We start from the raw sequence: 26,269 nt of genomic DNA on the forward strand, positions 1-26,269 counted from the left end.
CCTCCTATGTTCTGCTGGCCCCACTTCTTTTGATGCAGCCCAGGATACAGTTGGCTTTCTGGGCTGCAAGTGCACACTGGTGGTTCATATCAAGCTTCTCAGCAACAAACACCTTCTCATCAGGGCTGGTCTCAATCTACTCTCCACCCAGCCTGTATTTGTGTTTGGGATTGCCCCAGCCCAGATGCAAGACTTTGCACTTGGCCTTGTTGAACTTCACAAGGTTCACACTTGCCCACCTCTCAAGCTTGTACAGGTCCCTCTGGATGGCATCCCCTCCCTCCAGCTTGTCGACCATACCACACAGGTTGGTGTCATTGGCAAACTTGCTGAAGGTGCACTCAATTTCACTGTAAAGTATGTATCAACATATACCTAAAAAAAAGAACACAAAAACAGAGCAAGAAAGAAAAGTAAAAGTCTCCTTAGGCATGCTCCTCTCAGGAAGAAAGAGTGAAAAAACAGATTGCACATGATGGATGCTAATCATGCTGCCTATTCCTGACAGGCATATGGATGCTCTAGCCACCTGTATAGAACAAACTTCACTTTCCTAACATCTAATATGCTTTGGGGAAGAACATACTTCCTGCCCTTACTTATACAGAAAATTATATCAATTTCTGTAATAACTGCAATAGTGAGTTCTCCTCATTCATAGATTTCAAAAGTGCCCTACTATCAGAGTGAATATTGTCTCCAGCTTCAGAGGGAGGTGGAAAGAGGGAAACAGCAAAAGGTAAAGAAAATACTCTGGTTTAAAAGGGCCAGGAGTAAAACTGTCATCTCTGCAGATCCAGTCTGCCTTGTTATTTATGAAGCTGCTTGCTTGCTCCATCTCTGTCTTATGAGAGGGAGACTGAGAACCTGCTTTCCCTCATCACAACAGCCAAAAAACACTTTATTATGTGTGCCTATTTGACAAAGCATCGGTTTAATTTGTGAGAGCACAACAATGTGGACTTTTAAGAAGGACAATATAGATTATCCACAAAGCTAAATTCTACAATATTTTTGTCTCTGAACAGAAATTCTCTAATATCTGGCAGAATTTAAAAAACACCTTGAAAAATATAATAAATGTTACTTTTTTCATTGTTTGCTTAGCAGATAATGTCTTATCCAGGAACAGACGAAAATCCCTTTAATTGTGATGATTCTTGACCTGTTTCTGGTCCATGTATGGCTGCTGGGATGACCAAAACATGGCCTGTGCTAACACTTCCTCTCTGAGGAAGGGGAGAGTGATTAAGCAACATCTAGAATTATTATTATTATTATTATTTTAACTTTTTTTTTTGGTGATGGCCTTCTTTTAAGGTAGGAACAGGGTCATCTTCTGTGCCCCTGGCATTCATTCTCTGGTCTGAGTTATTTTAGTCTTCCATTGTATTTCCCATAATTTTAACTGTTGATTTTTAAAGGTATTTGGATGCATAATGCCTCAGAAAGGCTTATGAGCTAAGGCAGTGAAAATGTCAAAACAAATCACTAGAAAATGAGGTCACTGTAAAATGTAGAACATGACAAATTGCTGTCACAGCCGCAGAGTGTGTGTAGCTGAAAAGGTCTTTTGGTGAGAGCTCCAAGGGCACAGCTGAAGAGGCATGCACAGTACCACTTGCACATGATGGATTTTGACTTTGCAGTGAGGACTTGCAACACAGTGTTAGTACTATACGAGCACGTTCAGAAGTAAGTAATTTGAGAACTGTGCTTTGGAAAACTTCATTGATGCAAAGTTTCTCTTTTATTTTTTTTGCTCTTAAGTAAGTGTTTTGGGGAGGCTCTTGTTCCCCTCTGCCCTTTTAGAAATACACAAGTAGAGTCACGATTCACCTTACTCTGGTTTTGGAAGGTAGATTCCTGCAGAGACTAGTGTATGTGTATACATACCTACGTGCATTTATTTTGTAGGAAGCTGAGAAAGGTTGCAGGTTGGAAAGAACAAATTCTTCGTCTCGGTCTCACGTTATGTGAGCCACATACTGACAGCACTTTCCCACTGTGACACAAGAAGAATGGGGCCTGGGAGAATAGCCTGTACAGAACAGCTATGTAGCACCAGGCCCTGACAATATTTTATTCTTGTACAGCAGACTTCAACTCATTTTCAAAAAATGATTTTGCACCAGATACTGAAGTGTAGTATTGGAAGGGAAAGAGGGAACAAAACCACCACGTATATTCAGAATGCTGTCACTGAGCTCCTCTAGGTGATATAAAGCTTAGCAATGCCAGTAGGAACATCAACTGCACAGGGCTAAGGAAAGAACAGTGAGCCACACTGGACTGAAAGAGAGAGCTGTATAGACTTCCCTCAGCCAGTCTTTTGCAGGAACTCTCATTAACAGGGTTTTTCTAATACAAAAGTTCCACAGCAATGCCTCTCTATTTTCTGTGGGGTTACAGCAGCTTCAAATTTGCCACTGGCAGCTGCATGTCATTAGTTGCTTCTGAGTTCGGCATGCACATGTGCTCAAACCCTGCTGAATGATGGGGTTTGTGTTTACCATTTTCCTTTGGGAAAGTCTCCACGTTGCAGAAAGGAAAGATGCAGCTTTCAGCTTTTTGTTGCTTAACAGGATTATTGGTCATTCCGCACTTTTGAGTAGGTACAACAGTACTACAAAAAGGTGCTAAAAGTTGTGTGTACAGTTGGCCTCGTGCCAGCTATAGCATGTAAGTCTCAAGTTAGCCTTTTCCCATCTGCATAAACCCCACTTATTTTAAAACTTTTAGAAATTGAAATGTAATGAGAAAGTAACCCATCTTTACATCAGACCAATCCAGGGGCTCTGCTAGTGTGTAGCCCTTACCGCTGCAGGGTAGCTGCCTGTACCCAAAGTTCATTCAGCCAGGTGACTGCTGAAGTAAGCAGGGATGGTAATATTTTCTTTTGGTTGTTCTCCATGAATGGTATCATCCAAAAGCATAAATTTTGCTTAATTCGCATTAGTATACCAGCAGAGTTTCCTTTGAATATGAACATACTTGAAGGTGCCTTTCCCAGTCCCTTTGGCAGAAATGTGAATATGACACCGTAACCCAGCAGATCAAACCCAGGAGATGAGCTAAAAAAAGAATGATATAAACAGCAAACAGACATAAATCCCCTGTAAGTCTGATGCTGCAAAGTCAGAGTAGAATCTATAGTTGTCAATGAGGGAAAGATGAGGTACTGTCTCTCATTTTATAGTGACGTTAGGAAAGGTAGGTAGAAGAAGTAGGACTGGGAATGTAACCTTCTTTTGGCCTATAACCTTAGTTTTTTTGGTAGATACTCAGTGAATTCTTGGCAGAATTGCTCATAGTAGTTAGTGTTATCTTGCTTCTGCTTTTTTTTCTGCTTGCACTTATTTTTTGGTCCAAGCTTGACTTACTTGATTTGCACAGACTGCCCTTCTGGGGTCATTATTTAATGCTGTTGGTGCAGAGCAATTTACAACACATCTGAGATTGTCATGTTTCATTTCATTTGAGAAATGACATTTATAGTGTAAATGCATTCCTGGCTCTCCAGAAACAGTTCCTTATGAACTCAGAATATACTTCTTATTCTATGTTTCAGCAAGCATGCTGATATATATATCAACTTTTGTTTGTTTCTGTTGCTTAATTCCTCACTTACGTAAAAAAAAAAAAAAAAAAAAAAAAAGTAACACTGAGATTTTACTACCTTTTAACTTACATTATTTTTCCTTCTTTTACACCAAAAAGGATTTTTTTTTTTCCACTTTGTTTAGAAAAATGAATTAGAATTGCTCATTGACAAATTTTTATTTTCACAATGCCAAAACCAATGTGGATTTGGTGGCAAAGATCTCATCCCATGTAAAATGTCCCTAGCAGTTGCTATGGAAAGTATGCTGTAATAAAGGAGATGGAAATGTATTTTGTGAAAGCATATCACTTAGTCTTCTGGAAAATGACAAGAAATTTCACTGTGTTCCTTCTCTGTGCTTTCTTTCAAGTCTTCATTTAGCCACTGCTGTTCATTTGATCAGGCCTCAGCACATTCCTACTGCATTTTAGGGAACATTTTTGCCTAAGAAGATGATTTGCTTTACATTTAATCAAAAGTGATAGTCATTTAATGTGATTCTACTTTGTGGAAATGCAGAGAATTCTCTAAGTCTAGTGGAGTCTAGTGGGCTCCCAATGTGTGCACATCTGAAGTTAGGATCTTCTAACTATACAGATGACTTCATTTATTTTAATGTTCTGCTGAGCTGTGCAGTGTCATTGTGGTATTCTCGTTGATTCATTTTTTAAATATATAGTATCAAAATGCTGTTGACTTCTAACAGAATGTTTTTTCACTATAATTCCACTAAATGAAAGAGACTTCCTGGCTAAATGTCTACAGTGTTTACTACACAGTGCATGTGAACAATTATTGTGAATGCTATGCTCAGGCTTCTGTATTCATGCTTTTTTTCTCTAACTATCTGTTGTTAGTGGACCTCTTGGACCTGAACACAACAAGTGAAGTTTTCAAACAGCATAAATTGGGTCAAAATGACCAGCTCATTGGCGTCCAAGAAGTGATCAGCTGTCTCACCACCATCTACAGTGGACTTGAAGAGAAACACAAAGATATGGTTAATGTTCCTCTCTGTGTAGACATGTGTCTTAACTGGCTACTCAATGTGTATGATAGGTAAGTAACAAGTTTCTATTCATGGTGTGCACCTCAGAAATTTAATGTTGTATTAACACAGTATATACCATGGAAACAGAGTCGGTAAGGTTAGTACATGTCACATACCCAAAATGCTAGCCTTAAGGGATTGTCGGACATATTTTTCTGAGTTGATCTCCAGAGGAAGTGTTCATGACAAAAAAAATAAAATAATGATGCAATCTTAAGAAGTTCTTTTCTAAAAAGTTGTACTTTTTGATAACTTTGACCCTGTAAAGTGCATTGGCTTGAAATTAGATATTTCTTACACTGTCCTGAGAGCAAAACTTTATTTGTAAGTAGCTACTATTTATTTTCTCAGACTGATCATTTATCCATTATTTTTTCTTCAGCTTATCTTTGCTTCCTAACTTCAGTTAGAAATCAGTTGCTTAATCAGTTCTTTATAAAAATGCATATAGTAAGCAACAAACCTTTTTCTTTCAGTAGTGTTTCCTGTTGCTCCCATTTCCCCTTGATTATTAAGTTGAATACATTAGTGCAGTTAATTCTCCAAGCTGATAAAAGACATTATTCTTCATTCAAACTTTGAAAAATGGAAGATGAAGGTTTTCTGTGATAAAATTACCTTTTACAGCATGTTTCCTTGCTTCCCTATCAAATCCATTCAAGAAAAGAAAAAAAAAAAAAAAGAAATGCTGAGAGAACAGGCACCAATTTTAGACTTTTTTTTTTTTTAATTGGCCTTTAGGAAAGAACTAATTTGTCTCTTGGCATTTCTGTTGTTTATTGCATTGGTGTTATATGTATACAATGTCTCAAATCATTAAACTGCCTACAAAAAGCATCTGTTAGTTGCATGCTATTAACCTGAGATTTAATTACCAATTCACGGATTAATGACAAAGTAGGAAATTCTTCAGACTTACCTACAGGTGTCTTTGTCCCTTAAAAAGAACCAATTTATTTTTAGAAATAGTAGACAAGCCTGTTGTGTTCTGGTATTTTCTGACAAATCAGGAATGATTCATTCTTCAAGCACAGTAGAGGAGATACATTTAATTTACTCAGTGACTTTTACTTCCTCAAGGACTCCAAGGTTATTCCAGAAAGCAACATCTGCCCAATAAAATGTTTTGTGATCTTAAAGCTCCTTGGGTTGATTGGTGCATATATATATATATATATATTTAATAAAGGTAAAAATAAGTGCTTTGCTTTTTTCTAATATGAGCCATGAAATAAATTGGTTGATCAATTAACTCGTCTGTCCAGACCTATATTTAAATTATCCAGAAGCTATAGCTGGTGATTATTGTTCTGGACTATATACTGTCAAATTGTCTAAAATGTCCAATAAAAATGGACTGATAACTTTCAGTACTAATGGGATAATTTAACACCCCTTGAAATTAGTTGTTTCAGTTATTTTAAAGTCTGTCATATATAAGATATAGTACATGTACTAATTGCAGGTGATGACTCATTTCAATGATTATTACCCAATGTCCATAAAGAAACTTCTATATGCATTGTTCTTTTAACCTCTTGCATTGCTTATCTAGTTCTTGTATTTCAGCTTCTAAATTTTCTTGATTTTTGTGATGTTAGGATACATTTGAGAGGAAGGATAACTATGGTATAGAGCATATGATACTAACCTTTTCTATGTCATCAAGGCTGTATTCAATGATCAGTCTCTATGGTCCAGTCTTGCCCTGAAGCATTACAACCGTTATCTATTGTTGCACTAATACACCAACTTAATGTAGGTATATTGTAACAAATTCGAACACTGTGGGAGTTAATATCCCAGGCCTTACCTGCATGTTAAGTTCAGCAAAACCCAGACTTCGGAAAACTGAGGATGCGGATGAGAGACCTGCTTGGTTAGCTCCAACCTTGTGCCCTGGTTTTGATGGTAATGGTTAGGAGCTTTTTGTGCGCACTTGAATTGCATTTGCTGCGTTTATATGTCTTGATTCATAGAGGGCTCTCTAGGAGCATCTGGAAAGTCTCAGACAGAAGTAAGAAATGCTCTAGGAAGGACATGTCCCTCTGTAGGAAAGTGAGCTCTTCTGTCTGATACCTCTGGCTGAGCAAAGGGAGACATCTGTGGGGAACCTCAAAGATCTTAGAGGCTGCCTCTTGTAGAGGTCTTTGTAGATTTGGTCAGTAGCAAAGTGCAAGAAACATCATGTCATGGCAACTAACACTACTGTGGCAGAAGGAAGAATTCTTGGTAGTGGTTAGCTCTTTCATTTATTAATCATCATCACTATGTACAAAAATTATTAGTCCTTAACACCTGATGTTCTGAATTAGATATAAGCTTACAGCACCATGGAGCTCAAGTCATACTGATAACCGTGGACCTGTTGGTCCTTAGTTGTAGCATCAATGTGACCAGGCTCTTAGACAACAGAAGTCAGAATGGAAGGGGGCTCGTCTTCTTATTTCTCCAGTTTTCCTTGCTAATGCCCGATGTTCCCAAGCTCTTGTACTGCACCCCCTGAGGAGTATGGGGTTGACAGGGAGTGTCATATGGACTCAATATTGCTTATCTTGTCTTCTCTTGACATGATTATTCTCTTGACATCCTTACTGTGTATTCCTGTTTGTAATCTCTTATACTTAATCTTATCCTCTGTCTGGCAATGTTTTTATCATCTGGATGCTTCCTGTGTGCAACTATCCCTGTCATTGTTTGCCCTTTTGTTTACATTGTTTCCACACTTACATAAAGTGCTAATATTTTAATGTCTGGCTATACCATCACAATGTTACAAAATATTTGCCTAACATTGTAGGTAATGAAGGCCTGGTACTCTTATATTCAACAGGATAATACTATTTATATCCTGATTAATATGTTCATAAATTACAGATTTCGCAGACCTCTGTTTTTACTATGGTGTAGACCGTGGCAAGAGAGGTTTCAGTCTTTTTTCTCCAGTGCTGCTGAAAAGCAGTATAAAACAGTTAGTTAGGATGTTGTTTAGAGAAAGGAATAAAGTCTTTGTAATTAAGTAGTTAAGATGCATATTTCTGGAAAGTTTTTGGAGAGTTTGCAAAACTCATTTTCCTGGAAAGACATACCTTCAGGTCATTTTAACCCCACATTAATGTCTGTTACTGAATTTCATAGGTTTTTGAGGAAAAAATGCTACTTTTAGGATTTTAGCAGTATGCTGTTTAGCAGCTGAGATGTTCTTCCAGCTGGGTAGAGCTGAACCATATTGTGTGATTCCCAAGTGCTCCACACAGTTTATGCCCTGTGTAGTGAGGCTGGGATTATATGCCCTGTATAGTGAGTTGTTTATTTTTTTGTAAAGTGCAATTGCTTGTAGGTTCAGCAAAGGAAATGACAAGCTATGCTTCATATCTCAGATTTTCATGGGACTATTGCTTCTGTTATTTTTGTTATCTATTCTTCCCCCATCTCCTCTTCTGTATCCTCTAATCCCAGTATTTTATCTTCTTAACTAAGACATAGGGTAAAGGCATTCTCCCTTTCTCTTCTAACACTGTAGCCGTTTTTTGCTCACCCTTTTTTAAACTCATTTGCTTATGGTATTTAGGATAGTAAGAGCCTTTTTTGTTGTATAAAGCAGTTCCTTAATATTATGTGCAGCTGTGTGGGATTTCTGTAACAGCTGAACGGTTGCTCTGTGCTTGGATGGAGAGTCCAAGCCATGCAACAAAGTTGGTTTTTAATTGTGCTTCACTCTCTCCAGCCTCTACCTGTGCAGCATGACACCCTCCCATGCTCCTGACCATGATCTCTTTTCCTTGGCCAAAGGATACAGATATCTGATTCCCGACTACGCTAGTTCTCTCTGTGGTATATGCCTTCAAGGCACTCTTCCTCTTACCTGGACAGAAATTATGCATTTTTTTTTTTAATGCAAATTTTGGCAGGTTTAAAAGTTGAGTTAATTCTGGGTTCTCTGCCAGCTCCTTACATGTAGTAAATGAAGGTGCAACAGGTAGATCACACCTGACGCATAGCTCAGAGCCTGCCTCGTACACACATACATTCAATAGAATCACCTAGAAAAAGAGGACGTTCTTATTATTATTTCCTCCTCCTTCTTGTCTCATACCACTCCTTTTTCCCACTAAAAACAAATAAATAAAAATTCCACTTTGAGGAAAAGGAATAGCAGTGTTGCACTATTAGGGCAATGAATCCTTGCCCTGAATTGACTGAGGCTGGAGAGCTGATACATCCAGAGGGTTGAAGGGGCTTTAGTAAACACGAACAGTGCTTGTGACAAACAGCTATAATATTTTTGCCATTCTTATCTGAAGACAGATCAGAGGTCAATAATGTCTCATTTTATACTGCCTGTCATTATTGTATTGACTAAGAATGGGCAACTTGCTCTAACTGGTTAATAAACGTATAATGGCTTGGATTTTCCTTCACCAGGATCAAAGTGAAAAATATCTGAGCTGCTAAAATGGTCTTATCAATTGACTTTGTAATAACAAGCTTGCTTGTATTGCTATAAAGTGTATCTGAATAGTATATTGGCACTTAACACTCAACCAATAAATTTTGTATGAATTCAAGCTTTAAACTTCCCTAAACCATTTGACTGTAAGGGCTTGATTTTAGATGTTTGTATACACAGCACAACTAGACAGTTGTGGGATTCAGAGAGACCTTGACAGGCTGAAGGAATGAGCCAAGTTCAACTAAGGTAAATGTCATGCTCTCCCCTTGGGGAGGAATAACCCCACGCACCAGTACGGGCTTGAGTACGTCTGTCTGGAAAGCAGCTTTGCAGAAAAGGCCTTTGAGGTCTTGGTGAACACCAACTTGAACATGTGCTTGTGGCTAAGGAACATGTGCTTGTGGCTAAGGCCACCAGGCTCCTTGGCTTCATTAGGAAGAGCATTGCCAAGCAGGCAGAAGGAGGTGATCCTTCCTCTCAGCACTGGTAAGGCCATTTGTGGAGTACTGGATCTGATTGTGGGCTGCCCAGTAAAAGAGACATGGTCGTACTGGAAAGAGTCTGTTGAAAGGACCCTGAGGATGATTAAGGTCTAGGAATACCTGATATATGAGGAGAGGCTGAGAGCTGTGACTGTTTGGCCTAGAAAAAAGACTCAGGGGGATCTCTTTTATGTGCATAATTACCTGCTACGGGTAGTAGAGAAAGTAAAGCCAGGCTTTTCTCAGCGGAGCCCAGTGACAGAACAGGAGGCAATGAGCACAGACTCTGCTTAAACACGTAAGAAAAATATTTTTGTATTTTGAGGGTGATCAAACAGTGCCAGGGGTTGCCCAGACAGATGTTAGGGTCTACATCCTTGAAGATTCAAAAATCCAACTGGGCATGGTCCTGGGCAACTTGCTGTACCCTAGCCTGCTCTGAGCAGGGGCATCAAAATAGATGATGTTCAGAGGTCCATCAGTGATTTTGTGGCTCTGTAAGCTGGAAAAACTTAAATCACTGAATTGGAAGTGTCAGTGCTACAAAGTCTGTAGATTTGTTGGGAGCTTTTTTCTAGATTTTTTTTTTTTTTTTGGAGAGGGGGGATTTTTGTGGGTGTCTGTTTTTGTTTTGCTGTATATAGGATTTCAGTCCTAATATTTAGTTGTTTCCAAGAAAAAGACTATGGGGAAAACATGCTGCTCTTCAACAAAATGTAGTATTTCAGGCTTTTGAATTCTGTTTATAGTTTATCAAGGAAATGCTTTTTATGCATTTTTTTCAGTCGCTTTAACAACCTGCTAAAATCTGGAGAAGTTTGAAGCCTCCGCATATATGCCTTGACCTTTAAGCTGCAGAGTTCTCCTGAGCTTCTACCCTTGATAAACAAATACTCTAGTCAGTTCTGAGTTAAGTGAAACCCAAATAAATACTCTGCTTTGCTTTTCTTTTGAATACAAAGTTAAGGCACAGACAACCATACACAGGAAAGAATAGTGAAAGAACATTATCAAGGTTGCGAAATGAACCATTAACGAGTTAGGGTATGCCAGAATGATGTCTTGTCTGTGATTGAAAGAGGTAATTTGAAGCTAAGCTTGAATGTATAAAATAGGTGGCACTTTTATAACGTTCTGGAAAATTGGGTCCCGATTTTCAAGCTAGGCAGTAAAAGTAATAGGCACTTTTGATTAATTTGGCAATAATTTCTCTGTACTTCTGTTCCAACTTGTGGAATAGAGAAGATAATACCATCTAGACTCACAAGACCAGGTGATGGTTGTGAAGACAAATGCATTAATATTTGTAAGGAGGTTAGGTAATTTACGGAGAGCCCAGGAATAGATTAATGATTTTGTATTCAGTGCAGCATTTGTGAAGTAAATCAGACAGCAGAACATATGTTGAATGGGGAGGACAGAAAGAGATATCTAATAACCACACCAGAATTAATTAAAGGATATATCACCTTGCATGACAAAAAAGACCAAACTAATGTTTGGGGTGATATTAATTCTAGTATTATCTTACTTGCTGGAGAAAAACACAGCTAAACTTAAATGCAGGGGGTTGTGTACAAATGCATACAATTTAACTACTGTTCTCATGAACAGTTTGCTGCGTCTTATCCGAAGGTAAGTTGTGTGGTGTTTTCTGGGCTTTGAAAACAGAAATCATTACATCTCAAGTATGCTTCTTGCACTGATCTTGAAATTTGAAATTGACCCATTCCATATGCCCCAGTTTTATTGTTTTCATATCTGTTTGAACAGTGTTTCTTGCAAGTTTAAAATCACTTGCTTTGATAGCCATTTACCTGTTCTGAAGTTTGCTTAAGGTTTGATTTATGTTTTTGGACGTTTGGGGATTTTTTTACACGTTGGGCATGATGACCCTGAAGTCACGTTCCTTAGAAAGAACAACTGCACATCACCTAATTACTGCATGTGGTTGGCTGTTTGTTTACAGGAGCACATGTATATCAGAACATTTTAAACATAGAAGGAAAAAAGGAAGTGGAATAAACTCCTTTGATGTGAAAACTTGGTTTTATATTGCAGTCTCTGTTTCCTACTGGGTTTCTTGCTGCATGCTCATGTGCATTATTTCTGTGAATGTCACATTCTTAAACCATGTTGTGTGTTTTACAAGAGCTAAATGTCAGCCCTTTTAGAGTAATATGAACTGTTTTGACATATAAACCATTTAGTAGGCAAGTTAAGTTTTATTTTTTTTGTAAGGGAAGCATTTTTAATGTGACATGCAGTGTTAATTTGTTTTGACTTATACAGTATGTTTGAAGTAGGACTCATCAATAACTTTGCATTTTGAATAGATTGAATTAAAATGAACTAAAAAACCCACTGTATTACATTGTACTGTCTTTATAATTTCAGTGGCCGAACTGGAAAAATTCGAGTGCAGTCCTTGAAAATTGGCTTGATGTCTCTTTCTAAGGGTCTTCTGGAAGAGAAGTACAGATGTAAGAATGTATTTTTTAAAATGCTTGGTGTATATAATTAGAAGTCTTGTATAATAATAATGTACATTGTTGCTAAATTTGCCATGTAACACTTCTTGTGCTGTAGCAAGACTGTTTCCTTATGAGTAAGCAAAAATAATTGTTCTTTTCATAATCATAGAATCATTTAATGGCTTTGGTTGGAAAAGACCTTAAAGGTCATCCAGTTCAAAACCCCCGCCATAAGCAGGGATGTCAACCTCTAGATCAGGTTGCCCAAAGCTTCATCCAGCCTGGCCTTGAACACCTCCAGGGATGGGGCATCTACAACCTCTCTGGGCAACCTATGCCAGTGCCTCACCACCCTCTGAGTGAAGAACTTCCTCCTGAACTCTAATCTAAATCTCCCTTCTTTTAGTTCAAAACCATTCCCCTTGCCTTATTATCTGTCCAAGCAAAAAGTCGCTCCCCGTCTTTTTTTATAATCCACCTTTAAGTATTGAAAATTTGCACTGAGGTCTCCTCATAGCCTTCTCTTCTCTGGGCTGAACAACCCCAACTCCCTTGGCCTATCTTAGGAGAGGTGCTCCAATCCTCTGATCAACTTCATGGCCTTCCTCTGGACCTACTCTAACAGGTCCATGTCCTTCCTGTGCTGGGGCTGCCAGACCTGGATGCAGCACTCCAGGTGGAGCCTCACAGGGGTGCAGCAGAGGGGGACAATCACCTGTCTCGACTTTCTGCCCACTCCTCTTTTGATGCAGCCTGGGATGCAGTTGGCCTAGTAGGATTGATATCCTGACTGGAAAGTGTCAATGTCAGTTTTGTATTGTCATACTGCACAGCATTATACTGCTTCCAAAAACAAAGGAAAATGTAGCTGTGTAGAAAAGCTAGAGTAGTGGTCTACTTGACTAATTCTGTTCAACGCTGATTTAAAAAAGCAAACAAACAAACCATATAACGCCTCTTTTTGTGTGTGTTTTTTGGGGGAAAAATCAAGCAAGTCAGTGTTGCTTGGAACAGTCTGATATGTCCGATAAGCAAATAAATAAACCTAAATCCAGCAATTGTATTTTCTGGTCTATGAAAAAGATGATTTGAACTCTGAAGATAATTTTTGAGTGCCTGTGCTTACTGCCAGAATTGTACAATGAAAGTTTAAAATAGATTGATTTAAATAATCTCACAAGCTGGAGAAATACTGAGCAGTATGAAAATATTTGACAAAAGTAATTGCAGGAGCAGAAGAGAATTGAGGAGCTATGTGGCATAACCTCATGACAAATACAGGAGAAGAGATTAAGCAGTTTATAAGAGTATCACAGGTGATGGATAGTTATCTATTAGGCACAAAGTCTTAAAATTGCTATTCTTTGCAATAATTGTTTTACACATTCGGGAGAATGATGTAAAATGTATAGCGACAGTATTTGCCATGTACTTATGGAGCTCTGCAGCAGTTTCTGCCTTCCTTATAAATGTTTGTATGTAATCTGGTAATCCTGGTAACTAACATTGAGCAAAAGTACAGGTGTCTTATGCATTGAGGCGTATCTCAGCATCCTAACTAGAGTTTACTTTTTTAATTTTAATTTTAATTTCTTTGTCATTTGGCATATCTATTAAGTAGTCCATAACTAAAAGGGCCTGGGGGCAAACCTTTGTTCAGCAATGATAATTCAAAAGGTAATTTACCACTCAGTGCAAAATAAAAAGGGTTTCTACGATATAAGATTTAGGCTGTGGATAACAGAATTTACCAAAAGAGGATTAAACAAACAAACAAAACAGCTGTGAATAAACTCTCTTTAAACGGCTGCCATTAATCAGTTAGTATACTTACGGTTACGGTTACCTAGCACAGACACTGATGGAAATGACTGAGTTGGATTAGCTTTAATGTATTTGCTTTGTGTCTAGCAGTAAAATAAAAGTGGCAGCAGATCTGCATAGCTCAAGTTAACAGAGTTGGCTCTTTCTTGCAGGTTGCTGTGAAAAATCCTAGAAAATTAATGCAGAAGTCGTCTCAGGAGACTTTTGTGCCAAATGATCGTAACTTAAACTTGAAATACATCTGAAACTGAAATGGTATCTTGGTCTCCTAAGGCAGAGAATTAATAGTCAATTTATGCATGCAGTTTTCTGTTAATCCTGTTCTGATCAGTGTGCCAGACTTTGATACCTTTAATGTATTGTTAGCTTTATCGTCTCTTTCCTGATGAGCCATGGAATTGCCACAAAGCAAAATACTTCCTCAGTGTGAAAGAAAGTTTTTGGGAGAAGGAAGAAAGTGACAGTATTATGGATGGATTGTGAGCATGTGGTGGGAATGCAGTCAGCATTTTAGGTCCTCTGGCATCACCTGTGTTACAGCCTGACCTTTGGTATTAGGTCTCTCTTTTGTTCAGTTTTTATCACCCCATACTAATCATCTACTGCTGAGAGATGTTGATATCTGTTGAGTGCTTTCAGATCCTCTAGTGAAAAATATAATGGAAATGTTAAGTGTTTTCAAGAAATTAAGGAAAAGTCACTTGAAAGGAAGAGCAGTACCCCAAATACACATGCTTAATGTGAATTTTCTGCCTTCTGACTTTTCCTTTCTCAGAGCAGTTCCTGACATTTGCTTCTGCTTTTTGGCTATGGCTCTTCTAAGTACTTCTGAGTCTTTGACAGTCCCAGGCTTCTCTGTGCAATCATTGTAAGATTGTGGTTGGAGTCATTTGTAGAGCACAGACCATGCCAACCACACGTTAAAAATTGTAGTGCTAGAGAGGCATTTATTTTCAGAAAGCTGATTGTAAAATAGGCATGTTTCTTGTTCAAAAAACTTTTTGATGGACCCTTCAGACATTTGCAGACTGCTTAACCAGCTATCTGCTTGAGTGTTTTCTCAGAGATCAGACTTTCAGGGGTCAGCTTGAAGAAACATAATTTCTGGGCTGCTGAGATATTAGTTTTTTGAAATAATATGTAAATGGGAGGATAATTTCAGTTTATCAATAAAATCAACCTTCTTTCCCTCTTACTTTTTTGGGGAAATCAAACTTTTTTTTTCCTTTTTCTTTTTCTAATATCAAATTTTTCTTTTCCTATTTGTGTTACGTTTTTAACGGCCACTGTTAGTCACACATTGTTGACTAACACTTTATTTCCAAAATTGGTAGATCTTTCCTATTCAGACATTTTAAAATCCATTTTGCCAGAGAAATTTCTCTTAAGCTTCTTTTAGATGCTGCACTTCAGGGTTGACATGAGAATGAATCTTTAATTTAAAAAAAAAAAAAAAAAAAAAAAACGAAATGCGCCATTAATTTAGGAGAAACATTGAAGCCTTGATTAAAGAATGCCTTATTCTAGAAAATTTTTAAAGATGTGAATCACAGAATCATAGAATGACGTAGGTTGGAAGGGACCTTAAAGATCATCCAGTTCCAATCCCCATGCCACGAATAGGGATGCCAGCTGCTAGATCATGTTGCCCAGGGCTTCATCTAACCTGGTCTTGAACACCTCCAGGGATGGGGCATCACATTTTCTCTGGGCAACCTGTTCCAGTGCCTCACCACCCTCTGAGTAAAGAATTTCTTCCTAATATCTAGTCCAAACCTCCCCTCTTTTAGTTCAAAACCATTCCCCCTTGTCCTGTCATTGGTGCATTGGCTGGGAATCATGCTTAACTTCAAGCACATGCCAGGGTGCTCCTGTGAATAAAAATGGACCTGTGAACATAACTGAGTTCCAGTGATCTGGTTACATCTCTGGTTGTAGAGCAAATAGTCCAGAGCCCCTTCTGTTTGTGAAGCTGATGACCTGATCTGAGTTTTTCCATATTGTGTTCTCTTTAGTCTTCAGAATGGGGTGACAAGTGGGAGTTACCTATTGGAAACAACCCCTGAGTGACCTTACTTTCACATCATTCCTGGTGATTTTGGGGGTGTCAGTTGACTTTGTTCAGAGTTAGTTGACTTTGATCAAGAGTGTGCCAGGTACACTTTTAACAGCTTAATGATACAGGTGAGAGGGTTTTGGTGCCTGAGCCTAGGCTGTAGTGCAGTTTAATTCACTAGCATAAAGATAGCCTTTAAAAATAGAGAAGGGGAAAAAATAAATAAAAAGAAAGCGCATGACCAAGGACAATATTTGTTTTGTTCCAAAATATTCAGAAAACAGTAACAAATAGAATTTGCTTGTTGCTTGTATTACCATTAGTTGTTCATACATTGTCACAGGCCTTCTGAATAATGAAAAAAAAAAAAAAGGAAAAATTTGAACCACTCAATTTTAGTGTTCCACATGTTCCAGGAAATAAATTTTCAATCAAGTAAGCAAGTCCTTCCAATAATACAAGTTTAAAATTATGTGTGATTATTCAGAGATGATTCTATGACTGGTCATGCAATCAGGAGACAAATGATATCTCAGAGGTGTGTATTTTCTCAGGGACAGCAGGAACTTTAACTTCCTTCCCTTTTTCTCAATGTTAAAGGCAGATAAATGTCATAGTGCTATGTAATATATAGAAATACATTTGTGTGCATTTCACTTTTACCTGGCCTCATGCTTAACACAGAAAGGCAGACTGGCAACAGAAATAGAAAACATTGCAGGATGTAGACTTTGGGTTATATAATTTCATGCACAAAACCTATAGGATTTGTGGTAAGAAGGAAGAGCTACTTGAAAATCTCTACCATGAAGAAGTTTAATATTCAAGTGTTACCTTTCCTTGAACACCCCTGGGACAGTGATGCCACTACTTCCCTGGGCAATCCATCCCAGTGCCTGACTGCTCTTTCTGAGAAGAAATGTCTCCTTATTTCCAACCTGAACCTCCCCTGGCACAATTTGAAGCCATTCCCTCTGGTCCTATCACTAGTTACCCATGAGAAGAGGCTGACCCCCAGCTCCCCACACCTTCCTTTCAGGTAGCTGCAGAGAGCAATAAGGTCTGCCCTGAGCCTCCTCTTCTCCAGACCAAACAACCCCAGTTCCCTCAGCTGCTCCTCACGGGACTTGTGCTCCAGGCCCTACACCAGCTTCATAGCTCTGCTCTGGGCATGCTCCAGGGCCTCGATGTCCTTCTTGTAGTGAGGGGCCCAAATCTGAACACAGTACTCGAGGTACAGCCTCACCAGAGCAGAGCACAGGAGATGATCACCTCCCTGGTCCTGCTGGCTACACTATTCCTGATACCAGCCAAGATGCCGTTGGCCTTCTTGGCCACCTGGGCACACTGCTGGCTCATGTTCAGGTGAGCATTGACCAACACCCCCAGGTCCTTTTCCTCTGCACAGCTTTCCAGCCACTCTGTCTCAAGCCTGTAGCACTGCATGGGATTGTTGTGGCCAAAGTGCAGGACCCAGCATTTAGCCGTGTTGAACCTCATCCCATTGGCCTCTATCCATCAACCCATCCTGTCCAGCTCCCTCTGCCCTCTAGCAGATTGACATTTCCTCCCAGCTTGTTGTCATCCGCAAACTTAATGAGGGTGCGCTCAATCCTGTGCATTCTGTGTAAGGATGTGCATCTTGTTTGTAACACGTGCATCCTGTTTGTAAAAATGCATGTGAACAAACAATGGCACATTTTCTATTTTTGCATACTCTTAATTAAATTCATATTTGAGTGTAACTTTCAAGGCTTTAGACTGCACTAGATTCCTTGCAGCTACTTGGATGATTTCGACTTGACAGGGCTAGGTTTATGATTTGATGTTTTGACAACCTCAGCAAAAGCCACAAGGTGTGTTGTTGGACATCTTACTACTGTTTTGGTAGGAATTGAATGAACTTTTTGAATTTTTGAGTATCCACTTCTATACCAACCAGTAAGTACATTTTTTCAGGTTGTCCAGCTAAGTTGCTGTTTGGGTCCTGCTGGTTTTCATCCTTAAAATAGTAATGTGAGTCTGGATTTAATTTAAGATTAAGCAGGTCTTTTTTTTTGTTTGTTTCTGCTTTTTGCTATGGCTCAAGTCTGAATAATCTTTACTTTTGCTTCCCAAATCCTTCTTGTCTTAGTCCCATATACAGTTTTACTTAAGATAACTGTATTTTGTATATAAACTCATACAATATTGTACGTGTATATGTACAAACACCATTTATAGCAGTACTTAGTTTGTGGCTTCTGACATTGCTGGTGGGTGACATATAGGATCCCCATCCCCACTGGTGGATATGAAGTACACCGTGTCAGAGCTAAAAGGAACCCTTCTCCCTTATGTCTGCCACTTCAGAGCTGCTCTTGGGACATTTTCTTTGCTAAGGAACAGATCCTATGTTTCTTTAAGGAGGATGGCCAGCTAGCAAGAACATTTTGGCTTTTCATGCCTTTAGTTAAGGAGCTTCTCCTGTGTTGTCACACCAATTTCATTGAGGATTTGGGGAGGAGGGGATTTATCATCCAATAACCCCTGTGCACTTCAACATTCAGTGGTTATGGTGCAGCTTCCAGTGTGAAGCTTTAGTTGTGGTATTATTTTTTATTTTTATTTATTTTTTTGTTTGTTTTGGTTAAGTAGGCTGTTTTAGAGGATTTTGAGCTCTCCAGTGTATTTGCTGATTTCCTACTTGCATCAGCCCTAGCTGATCACTCTCCCCCTTTTCTCTCCTGACACGTCATTTTTCTTCTATTTATCAGCTCCCCAATCAACTGATGCTTTAGGGCTTGGGGAAGTACTTCATCTTCCTCCCAGCTACAGTAGTGAGTGAATCGTTCTTGTAGCGCCCATTTCCACTCTAGATTGATAAAAGCAGAAAAAATCAAACGGGTGTTCTTTACCCTATCTATTTTGTTTTTGAAATGGACTCAGATACTGGAAAACTATTCCAACTGCAAGTGAAAAAACTAGCTGGGATTTGGGATTGCCAAGGTGAGCCTGCAGCAGGGCAGTACTTGTTCTGTCGGTGCTGTCATCCATGGGCTTTGTCTCACTGCTAAGTGCTGAAGATGCTGCAGCATCTGTTTGAGTAGGCAAGAAAAACACAAGAAACTCTAAAAAAAAAATAATCATTCACTCATCTGGATTTATGTTTTGTGAAAGTCTTCTCTTCTGCCTCAGCTCCCTTTGTCATGAGAAAAGGTATGAGCTGTCTTTCTGAGGCATGCTGACAAAGCTTGACAGTTACTCCAAATGAAGGGCAAAACAATTTGCAGAGTGTAATAAAAGAGTTTCTCTTGAATGTTTCTGAAGAAAGCTGCTCTGTTTCTCAATCACAAGTGCAGTCAGACTGAATTTTCAAATTTCTTTTATTTCTAATCTATTACCAGTCATTCTGGTAGGAAACATAAGTAGTAGGGGAATAGTGTAAATCTACTACGGTTTCTTTTGTAACTTACACCATCCACTGAATTTAAAGCTATTTCTAAGAGATTAATTCAGTGTTCAATATATTTTCAGGAGAGATTAATCGTGTGACTAAATATCAATGTACAACACCACAAAGTTCATAAATAAAGGATTGTTGGGAGAAATGTGTTAAAAATATCTTGCTGGAAATTTTAACAATTACAAATATATTTCAAAAATCAAAGGAATCTGTAAATGCACTACTTTAAGAAATATTTTCTGTACTGCAGTTAGGCTTATTAATTCAATAGTTTACTGTGACTCTTAAGCAGGAACAAGCAGTGTCTTTCTTCCCAGTAAGTGTCTGTGTCGGGAACAATTTCTTGATCCTTTCAGCCTCAAATTTTTCTGTTGTTACAGTCATCCCAGAGCCTGCATTTATGCTGCAGGGCTCGACATGTACCTTAGGAAATCAGTAAAAGGAAAGTGCATGGGAACAGATGTGGTTATCCAGGAAGCAAATGTGATTCCTGTTAAGGACGAGTTGTGTTTCTGGCTGGCTGGCTGGTGCTCTTGCTTTAAGCTATTTCACGCTGCCAGCTGTGACTTGTGCTCATTTCCAGTCTCAGTTCGCAGCAAACATGTCTGTCTCCAGCCAACCTAAGGAAAGCATAGATTTTGGCATGAAGTAGGGATTTCTGAAAAATCTTTTATTTTTTTTTCTTCCCTTGTGATAACATAGAAAACTTCATAAATACTAGGGGAAAAATGAAGTGATGATGAATTGGCACAAAAAGCTATCCTGGTTTTATGTTGGTTTATTTTGTCATATAGCTGTTCATGGATAAAAAAAGAACTGTGATAGGTCCTAGTTTAATGTACAAATTTGTCAGGAGGATATTTATCTTAATTTATGAATTTTATAATTCTTAATTTTTATTTATCTTAAATATCAAGATACTTATTTATCTTACCATAAGAAGCTAAGTACGATTTAATTCATTTGACCTGACTCTTCTAGTTTATATGGTTACAGATCCAGAAAAAACAGTCAAAGTAATCAAGATTAGATGAGGGTAAACTACTGTAAATGAGAGAGTGGTCATCTGTAGCTGGATCTGAATTACAGAAATGGCAAAACTCAAGCTGTGGTGTTACTGAATAAAAAGGGATGTCAATGAAAATGAAATGAGCTAGTGCCTTTTTTTGGTGTTGCAGATCTCTTCAACGAAGTGGCGGGTCCCACAGAAATGTGTGACCAGAGACAGCTTGGCCTGCTGCTGCACGATGCTATCCAGATCCCACGGCAGCTTGGGGAGGTGGCAGCTTTTGGTGGCAGTAACATCGAACCCAGTGTGCGCAGCTGCTTCCAACAGGTGAGATGATACATATCTTCATGGGAAAAACCTCTCTCTGAGCAATTAAGGCTTACTTTTACATGGCATAAAAATGGAAGAGGAATTTCAAAACATCTATTGAGTTTTGAAGAGAAACGAATTTGCTCCTGCAACTGAATTGTTGTTAAAATTACTGGGAAGTTATTGTTGAAGTGTAGCTGTGAAAGTTTGATTCATCATTTAGGAGAAAATCAAACAAATCACTTTTTAGCAAAAAAGAATATATAATTATTTGTGTTTATGATAATATTGACTGCTTCGAATGATGTTAAAAATTATGGTAGTGGCCAATTATCCTGCTTTGCAGTGTTCAAAACAACATGATACTGTGGGAACAACATGCTTTTATGTTCTGGAACAAGATCTGATCTCAACAGAACAAGAAAATGATGTTGACAGTAATGTTTGACTTTGTGCATCAGGATATTATTTAGCATTATTTTTCTGACAAAAAAAGATTGCAGTTGCACAAAATTTCAACCACAGTCATTTATGTTTCGTGAGCCATTATGCAGCAGATCAGAACATAAAATAAAGCTGTCTTACTGCCTGCTGTTCAGGTCCGTACTACATGCAGGGGGTTAATGAGGCTGCACAGAACGTCTGTCTGTTTAAAGAAAATGAGAAGGAAAAAGATGTCGCAATGGAACACAACCTAACTCAGGATTTGTCAGGGATGCCAAAGGCTCTGACTGTTTGGTAGTGATAACTATATTGCGGGAGTTTATTACTTCTGTGAAAGTGTCTGCTTTAAGCATTGTCAGAAATTATATATTGATTAAAAATTCACTGTGGCATATATAAAAGTACTGAATTCAGTATTTGTAGTTTTATTGAATCCAACAGATTAAAAGTTATAGAGAACTTCTAGGACATTTTTCTTTTACCATTCTTTTATAGACATTTTTATGTTTTCATCCATCACCTTGAAAAATTCAGTTGCGCTAGCTTTTTTAAGCTACATATTTACTTAGCTTGCTGAATTCATTTCTGGACTTTAAGATGGCTGGGATTGAAGAATTATTTATCCAGATCTAGAATAATATGCTCAATACATATGGAAGTTGTTTTGACCAACTAACCATGTAAAACTTCTCTGAGGTTTTAACATTGCTTCTTCAGGCAATAAGGGATGGTGCTTGACATCCATCACTATCCTCAAGTGGTTTAAGTCACACTTAAAATAAATTAATTTTTTAGTGACAGACTTTTCTGTCACAGACGAATGATCTTTTATGTTCTTCAAGGATCTGCCCCATCCACCATGCTGTTCAATTATGGGTGAGGTGCACTAACCAAGGTACTGCTTAAATACACTGTATTATTATGATTATACTGGCGATCCAGTTGCATCCCTTATCTCACATGAATGCCTCGAGTTCTGCTCCTCGTCATTAGGAAAGCATAGACAAAGTATGCAACGGGATGTCAGAGCTATCTCAGCCTAGTGAAAACAAGTATTTTGCTGGTAGGGAAAGCTTGTTATTCCTTTCTTCCCTGCAGCTCCATCTTTGTAGCAAAAATTGGCTTGGATTACATGTATGAATAGTTTAAGAAGTCTCATGTTGCTTTTTGTCACGTGTTACCATTTAAGTATAGCTTTCACTTTAAATTTTAAACTGTTATTTCCTGTGGGCTCAGAAGGACAACCTGTTCTTGTTGCTGACAAATAGGATGAACGTAATTCCTTTACAGCTTGGCTCTTCTGTTAGTTACAACTTGAAGAGAATGGAAACATGTTTATTTGCTTCTTAAAACAGTCATGCTAATATTTCCACTCTGTCGATTTCTTGCAGTGATTGCCTATAAAGTGGCAGATTTATTTTCCTCTGTTTATTTATCTCTATTTATTTGTGTGTTTAACATGCTAACTGGTAAGAATATCATGGGCTCAGAATCCAATTAAAAATTTCTCGTGAGCCTTAAGACAGTTACTAGACCCTCACAAGCAGTACTGACTTTTAGCAGTCTGGCATCAGTCTTAACTCAAAAGAAAACCATGTCTGAAATGCAGAAGGTACTTCCCTTTAGCACTTCCCTTATTCTTTCTCAAGTCCTTTCAATTCAAAGATGGCTTTATCGTGGACTGCTCCATCTTTATTACCATCTGTCTCCTCTATCACAGCTGTTTAGACCTATCTGTTCTTACTGGCTAACTTAACTTGTTTTCTTTATTTGTATTTTAATCTAAGTTGTTTCCTGTGTACTTCCAACTGGTTCTACATTATCTACATTAACCTGACATGACTCTTTGACGTTTTTTTTTTTTTTTTTTTTTTTTTTAATTATTAAATTCTAAGTAAAATCTGTTTGTGGAGGGGTTTTAATTCTATTGCATTTTTTATTGTTGTTGTTTGTAAATTATTTATTTATATATGTATGTATTTACTTTCCCCAGAACCACAACAAGCCAGAAATTACTGTAAAGCAGTTTATAGACTGGATGCGCTTAGAGCCGCAGTCTATGGTATGGCTACCAGTTCTACACCGTGTGGCAGCTGCAGAAACAGCAAAACATCAGGCCAAGTGCAACATCTGCAAAGAATGTCCGATTGTTGGCTTTAGGTAAGAGAAGGGGTTACATGCACATTCTCCAGCAAGTATGGTTCCTTGTTTGTTTTTCCACAATTTTCCTGATTTATGATGGGAACTGCCATCCCTGGTCAGATTACAGTGTGGATCTCACTGCAGGAGCTCCTGAGCTAGTGTGTTTCTGGCTCCTGTCGTCCCCCTGTTAAATACTCAGTGGTCTTGTGACTGACATGTGTGTGAGAGGGAGTTGTTATCAGGTATTTTGGCAAAAAAAAGAAAATAAAAATAAAAAAAAAAGACTTATCCATGTCTTAGGTGGAGCAAGAAGACACACGGTGGGTTTGCTGGCTGCCCCACCTCCTGCATAAAGCTTGTGAAACCAAGCCATTCATGCCAGCTAGTACTGAACACCCTTCAACAGCTATCCTTCCTTGCTTGGCACAAACATCGATATGTTACTATGATGAGACTTGCATAGTTCTTGTCACAAAGCATTGAACACAATCTAAGTTTGGTCTTCTCAAAGGAAGCTGTGAATTCTTAAAGCAAAAATAACTCCAGGGGTGACATTCTTTTTATTCTCCTGAACTCTATGATTTAGCTATGATTTATCATTATGAGGCATTGGATAGTTGGTACCCTTTCTGAGTACTGTTATAACTAGCATGCATTTGCGCATTGATTGCTCCAGTGTGTAAAATGATGCAAAATGAAGTAGAGGAGTAGAGCTAAACATAGTTGTTGGATTTTTCACTGTTGTGGTTGTGAAGTTGAGTGTTTTGTTTAGAAATGATAGATCAGTCTTTCCTGTAAGCAATTTTAAGGCTTTTTTTCCAATATTAAGGCAGATGAGTCATTTTTGTTCCTTGTGCTTTCTTTTCCTCTCCTTCCTTCTGTTGTTTTAAAGGTTATATATTTGTAAGAATCCTGGGGTCAGATTTGTCTCACCTAGCTTTGGACATGTTAGCGTTAGTCAGTATTGTAAGATTGAGCTAGTGACTTTTACTATAAATAGGGAGATGTAAGTAATCTGATCAAACTTTGTTGCCTGTCTTAAGAGGAGATGAAATCCCTCTAGATGTTCCTATTTTTCTTAATTAATACTTGAGGGAGCCTAGGGTGGCTAAGTTCAGTTCAGAGATCTCTCAAATGCCTAAACTGGGACTGGTGGATCTTGTCTATACTGAGATATCTAGTGCGGAAAAAGATGTCATGGAGACAGAAGACAAGGGAAGATGAAAAGGATGACTCATTCTAAATCATTTCTATAACGAAGCTAGAGATACGCAACAACAAAAACATCTAGCATCTTAGCAGAAGGTAGATGTGGCTATTTAAGACACAGGCTCTGAGTAAAGACTACAAACAGTTGCATCAGCATCCTTAAAAGTGAACCTTTACATTTATAGGCACATTCTTTTGCAAAACAAAACATAAAACTCAGCTGGGGAAAAATGTGGTTTGGTACTGAAAACTGCTCTCAGGAAGCAATTCAGTTTTAATCTTTAACTATTCAATAGCTATTTAATTTGCTTCAGCTAGCTCATCTTAGTTTCAGATGAATAATATAATCTCATCCAGTCAGAACAACCATACTGTAACAAACAGTGGGTGGAATCTGCTTTAGCCAGCTTTGGTTTAAAATATATTGGTGTTTTTTGTTTGTTTGTTTGTTTCCTTGTTACTTAGTTTATGCATATACTTGCTCTTGAAAGCCAAAGTAAATAAATCAATTTTTAAACTTAATTGTGTATTATTCTCATAGTTGATGAACTTTTAAGAGTTTCAGGTTCTGAAACGTGGACTTAGAATCATTTAAATGTAAAAACATATAAATGTAAACTAGTCTGGTTTATAAATGTTCTTTTATTTTGAGATAACAGCCAGTGACTAAGTAGAGGGGAAAAAAGCTAAATCAATATAGTTTTAAGTCAGTACACCTGATGCCTGTAAGATTTTCTGTTTCAAAGTGACGTTGTCAACAGGTGATTGACATTGGCTGTCTGTGTGGCTATAGAAGGTAGGAATTCCTTGTAAATACTCTGTGAAGCAACCTGAGTAGTGTAGGAAAGTTGCGTGAAGTGGGTTTGGAGGGCTGCAGGTTTCCTGTGTCCTGTGCAGCTGCAGTGGTGGCACAGATGCCCTGGGTCTGCAGCCAGGATGAGCACTGTCAGCACCCTACCTGTGCTTTCTAAGCAAAAACAAACTGTCTGTGTCCTTGTGCAGCTGCTGCTGAAAAGCAGGTGACAACATTTCAAAGAGTAATTTGCTTCATGAGGCTTAATAATAAGTACGTATTAGAACTGAACCTAGCTCTAATCACTTTGTTTAATGTCCCCATAGGTACCGGAGCTTAAAACATTTTAACTACGATGTTTGTCAGAGCTGCTTCTTTTCTGGCCGTACAGCAAAGGGGCATAAATTGCATTACCCAATGGTGGAGTACTGTATACCAGTGAGTACCAATTTACTGATCGTTTCTGAAGGATTGGTTTCACATTATTTGTGGTCTAATTTTTTTTAACAGTTTTTTTTAACACCTAAATATTCTACCAGGGTTTCTTTTCCATATGTCTAGCAGGTTCTGTCTTCCTGCCATTCTTTTTGAAAGTCATCAGGGACTTTGCTAGTGCTGCTGATTTTGCGTGGGCAGTGTTTGAATTCTATAGAAATGGGGAGAGGTATCTACTTCTAGTATCCACTTCAGAAGTATTCTCTGAGGGAACTTTATTTTTGGTTTGTGAAAATAAAGCTGGAATATAGAATATAATTGCAGTACTTGTATATGAGCATGTACACAAATATGCTGTTTGTAAGGTGAGAAAACATCAGAAAAAAGGGACTCACTTTACTACTGCCATACCACCATAATAATATTTAATCTTTTTCTAATGCGTTTTAATATTTTTGAAGGTTCATGATCTTTTCTTTCGTGTTCAACATTTTGCTTGCTTTATGGAAACATGGTTGGAAATATGTTGTTTGGTTTTT

General features: G+C 38.2%; 1 protein-coding gene across 4 annotated transcripts in view; it reads left to right on the plus strand.

The window, feature by feature from the left end:
• Positions 1–26,269, plus strand: part of UTRN (utrophin) — a 366,390-nt gene that overhangs the window by 306,073 nt on the left and 34,048 nt on the right. For all 4 annotated transcript variants that reach the window (XM_082756434.1, XM_082756433.1, XM_082756435.1 and 1 more), the window contains 5 exons: positions 4,462–4,663; positions 11,988–12,073; positions 20,568–20,725; positions 23,145–23,311; positions 25,622–25,733. In XM_082756434.1, the coding sequence (XP_082612560.1) occupies positions 4,462–4,663; positions 11,988–12,073; positions 20,568–20,725; positions 23,145–23,311; positions 25,622–25,733 (725 nt within the window). The remainder of the gene's footprint in view (positions 1–4,461; positions 4,664–11,987; positions 12,074–20,567; positions 20,726–23,144; positions 23,312–25,621; positions 25,734–26,269) is intronic.

This window comes from Aythya marila, assembly GCF_965140915.1.
Source record: "Aythya marila genome assembly, chromosome: 3".
Lineage (NCBI taxonomy): Eukaryota > Metazoa > Chordata > Aves > Anseriformes > Anatidae > Aythya > Aythya marila.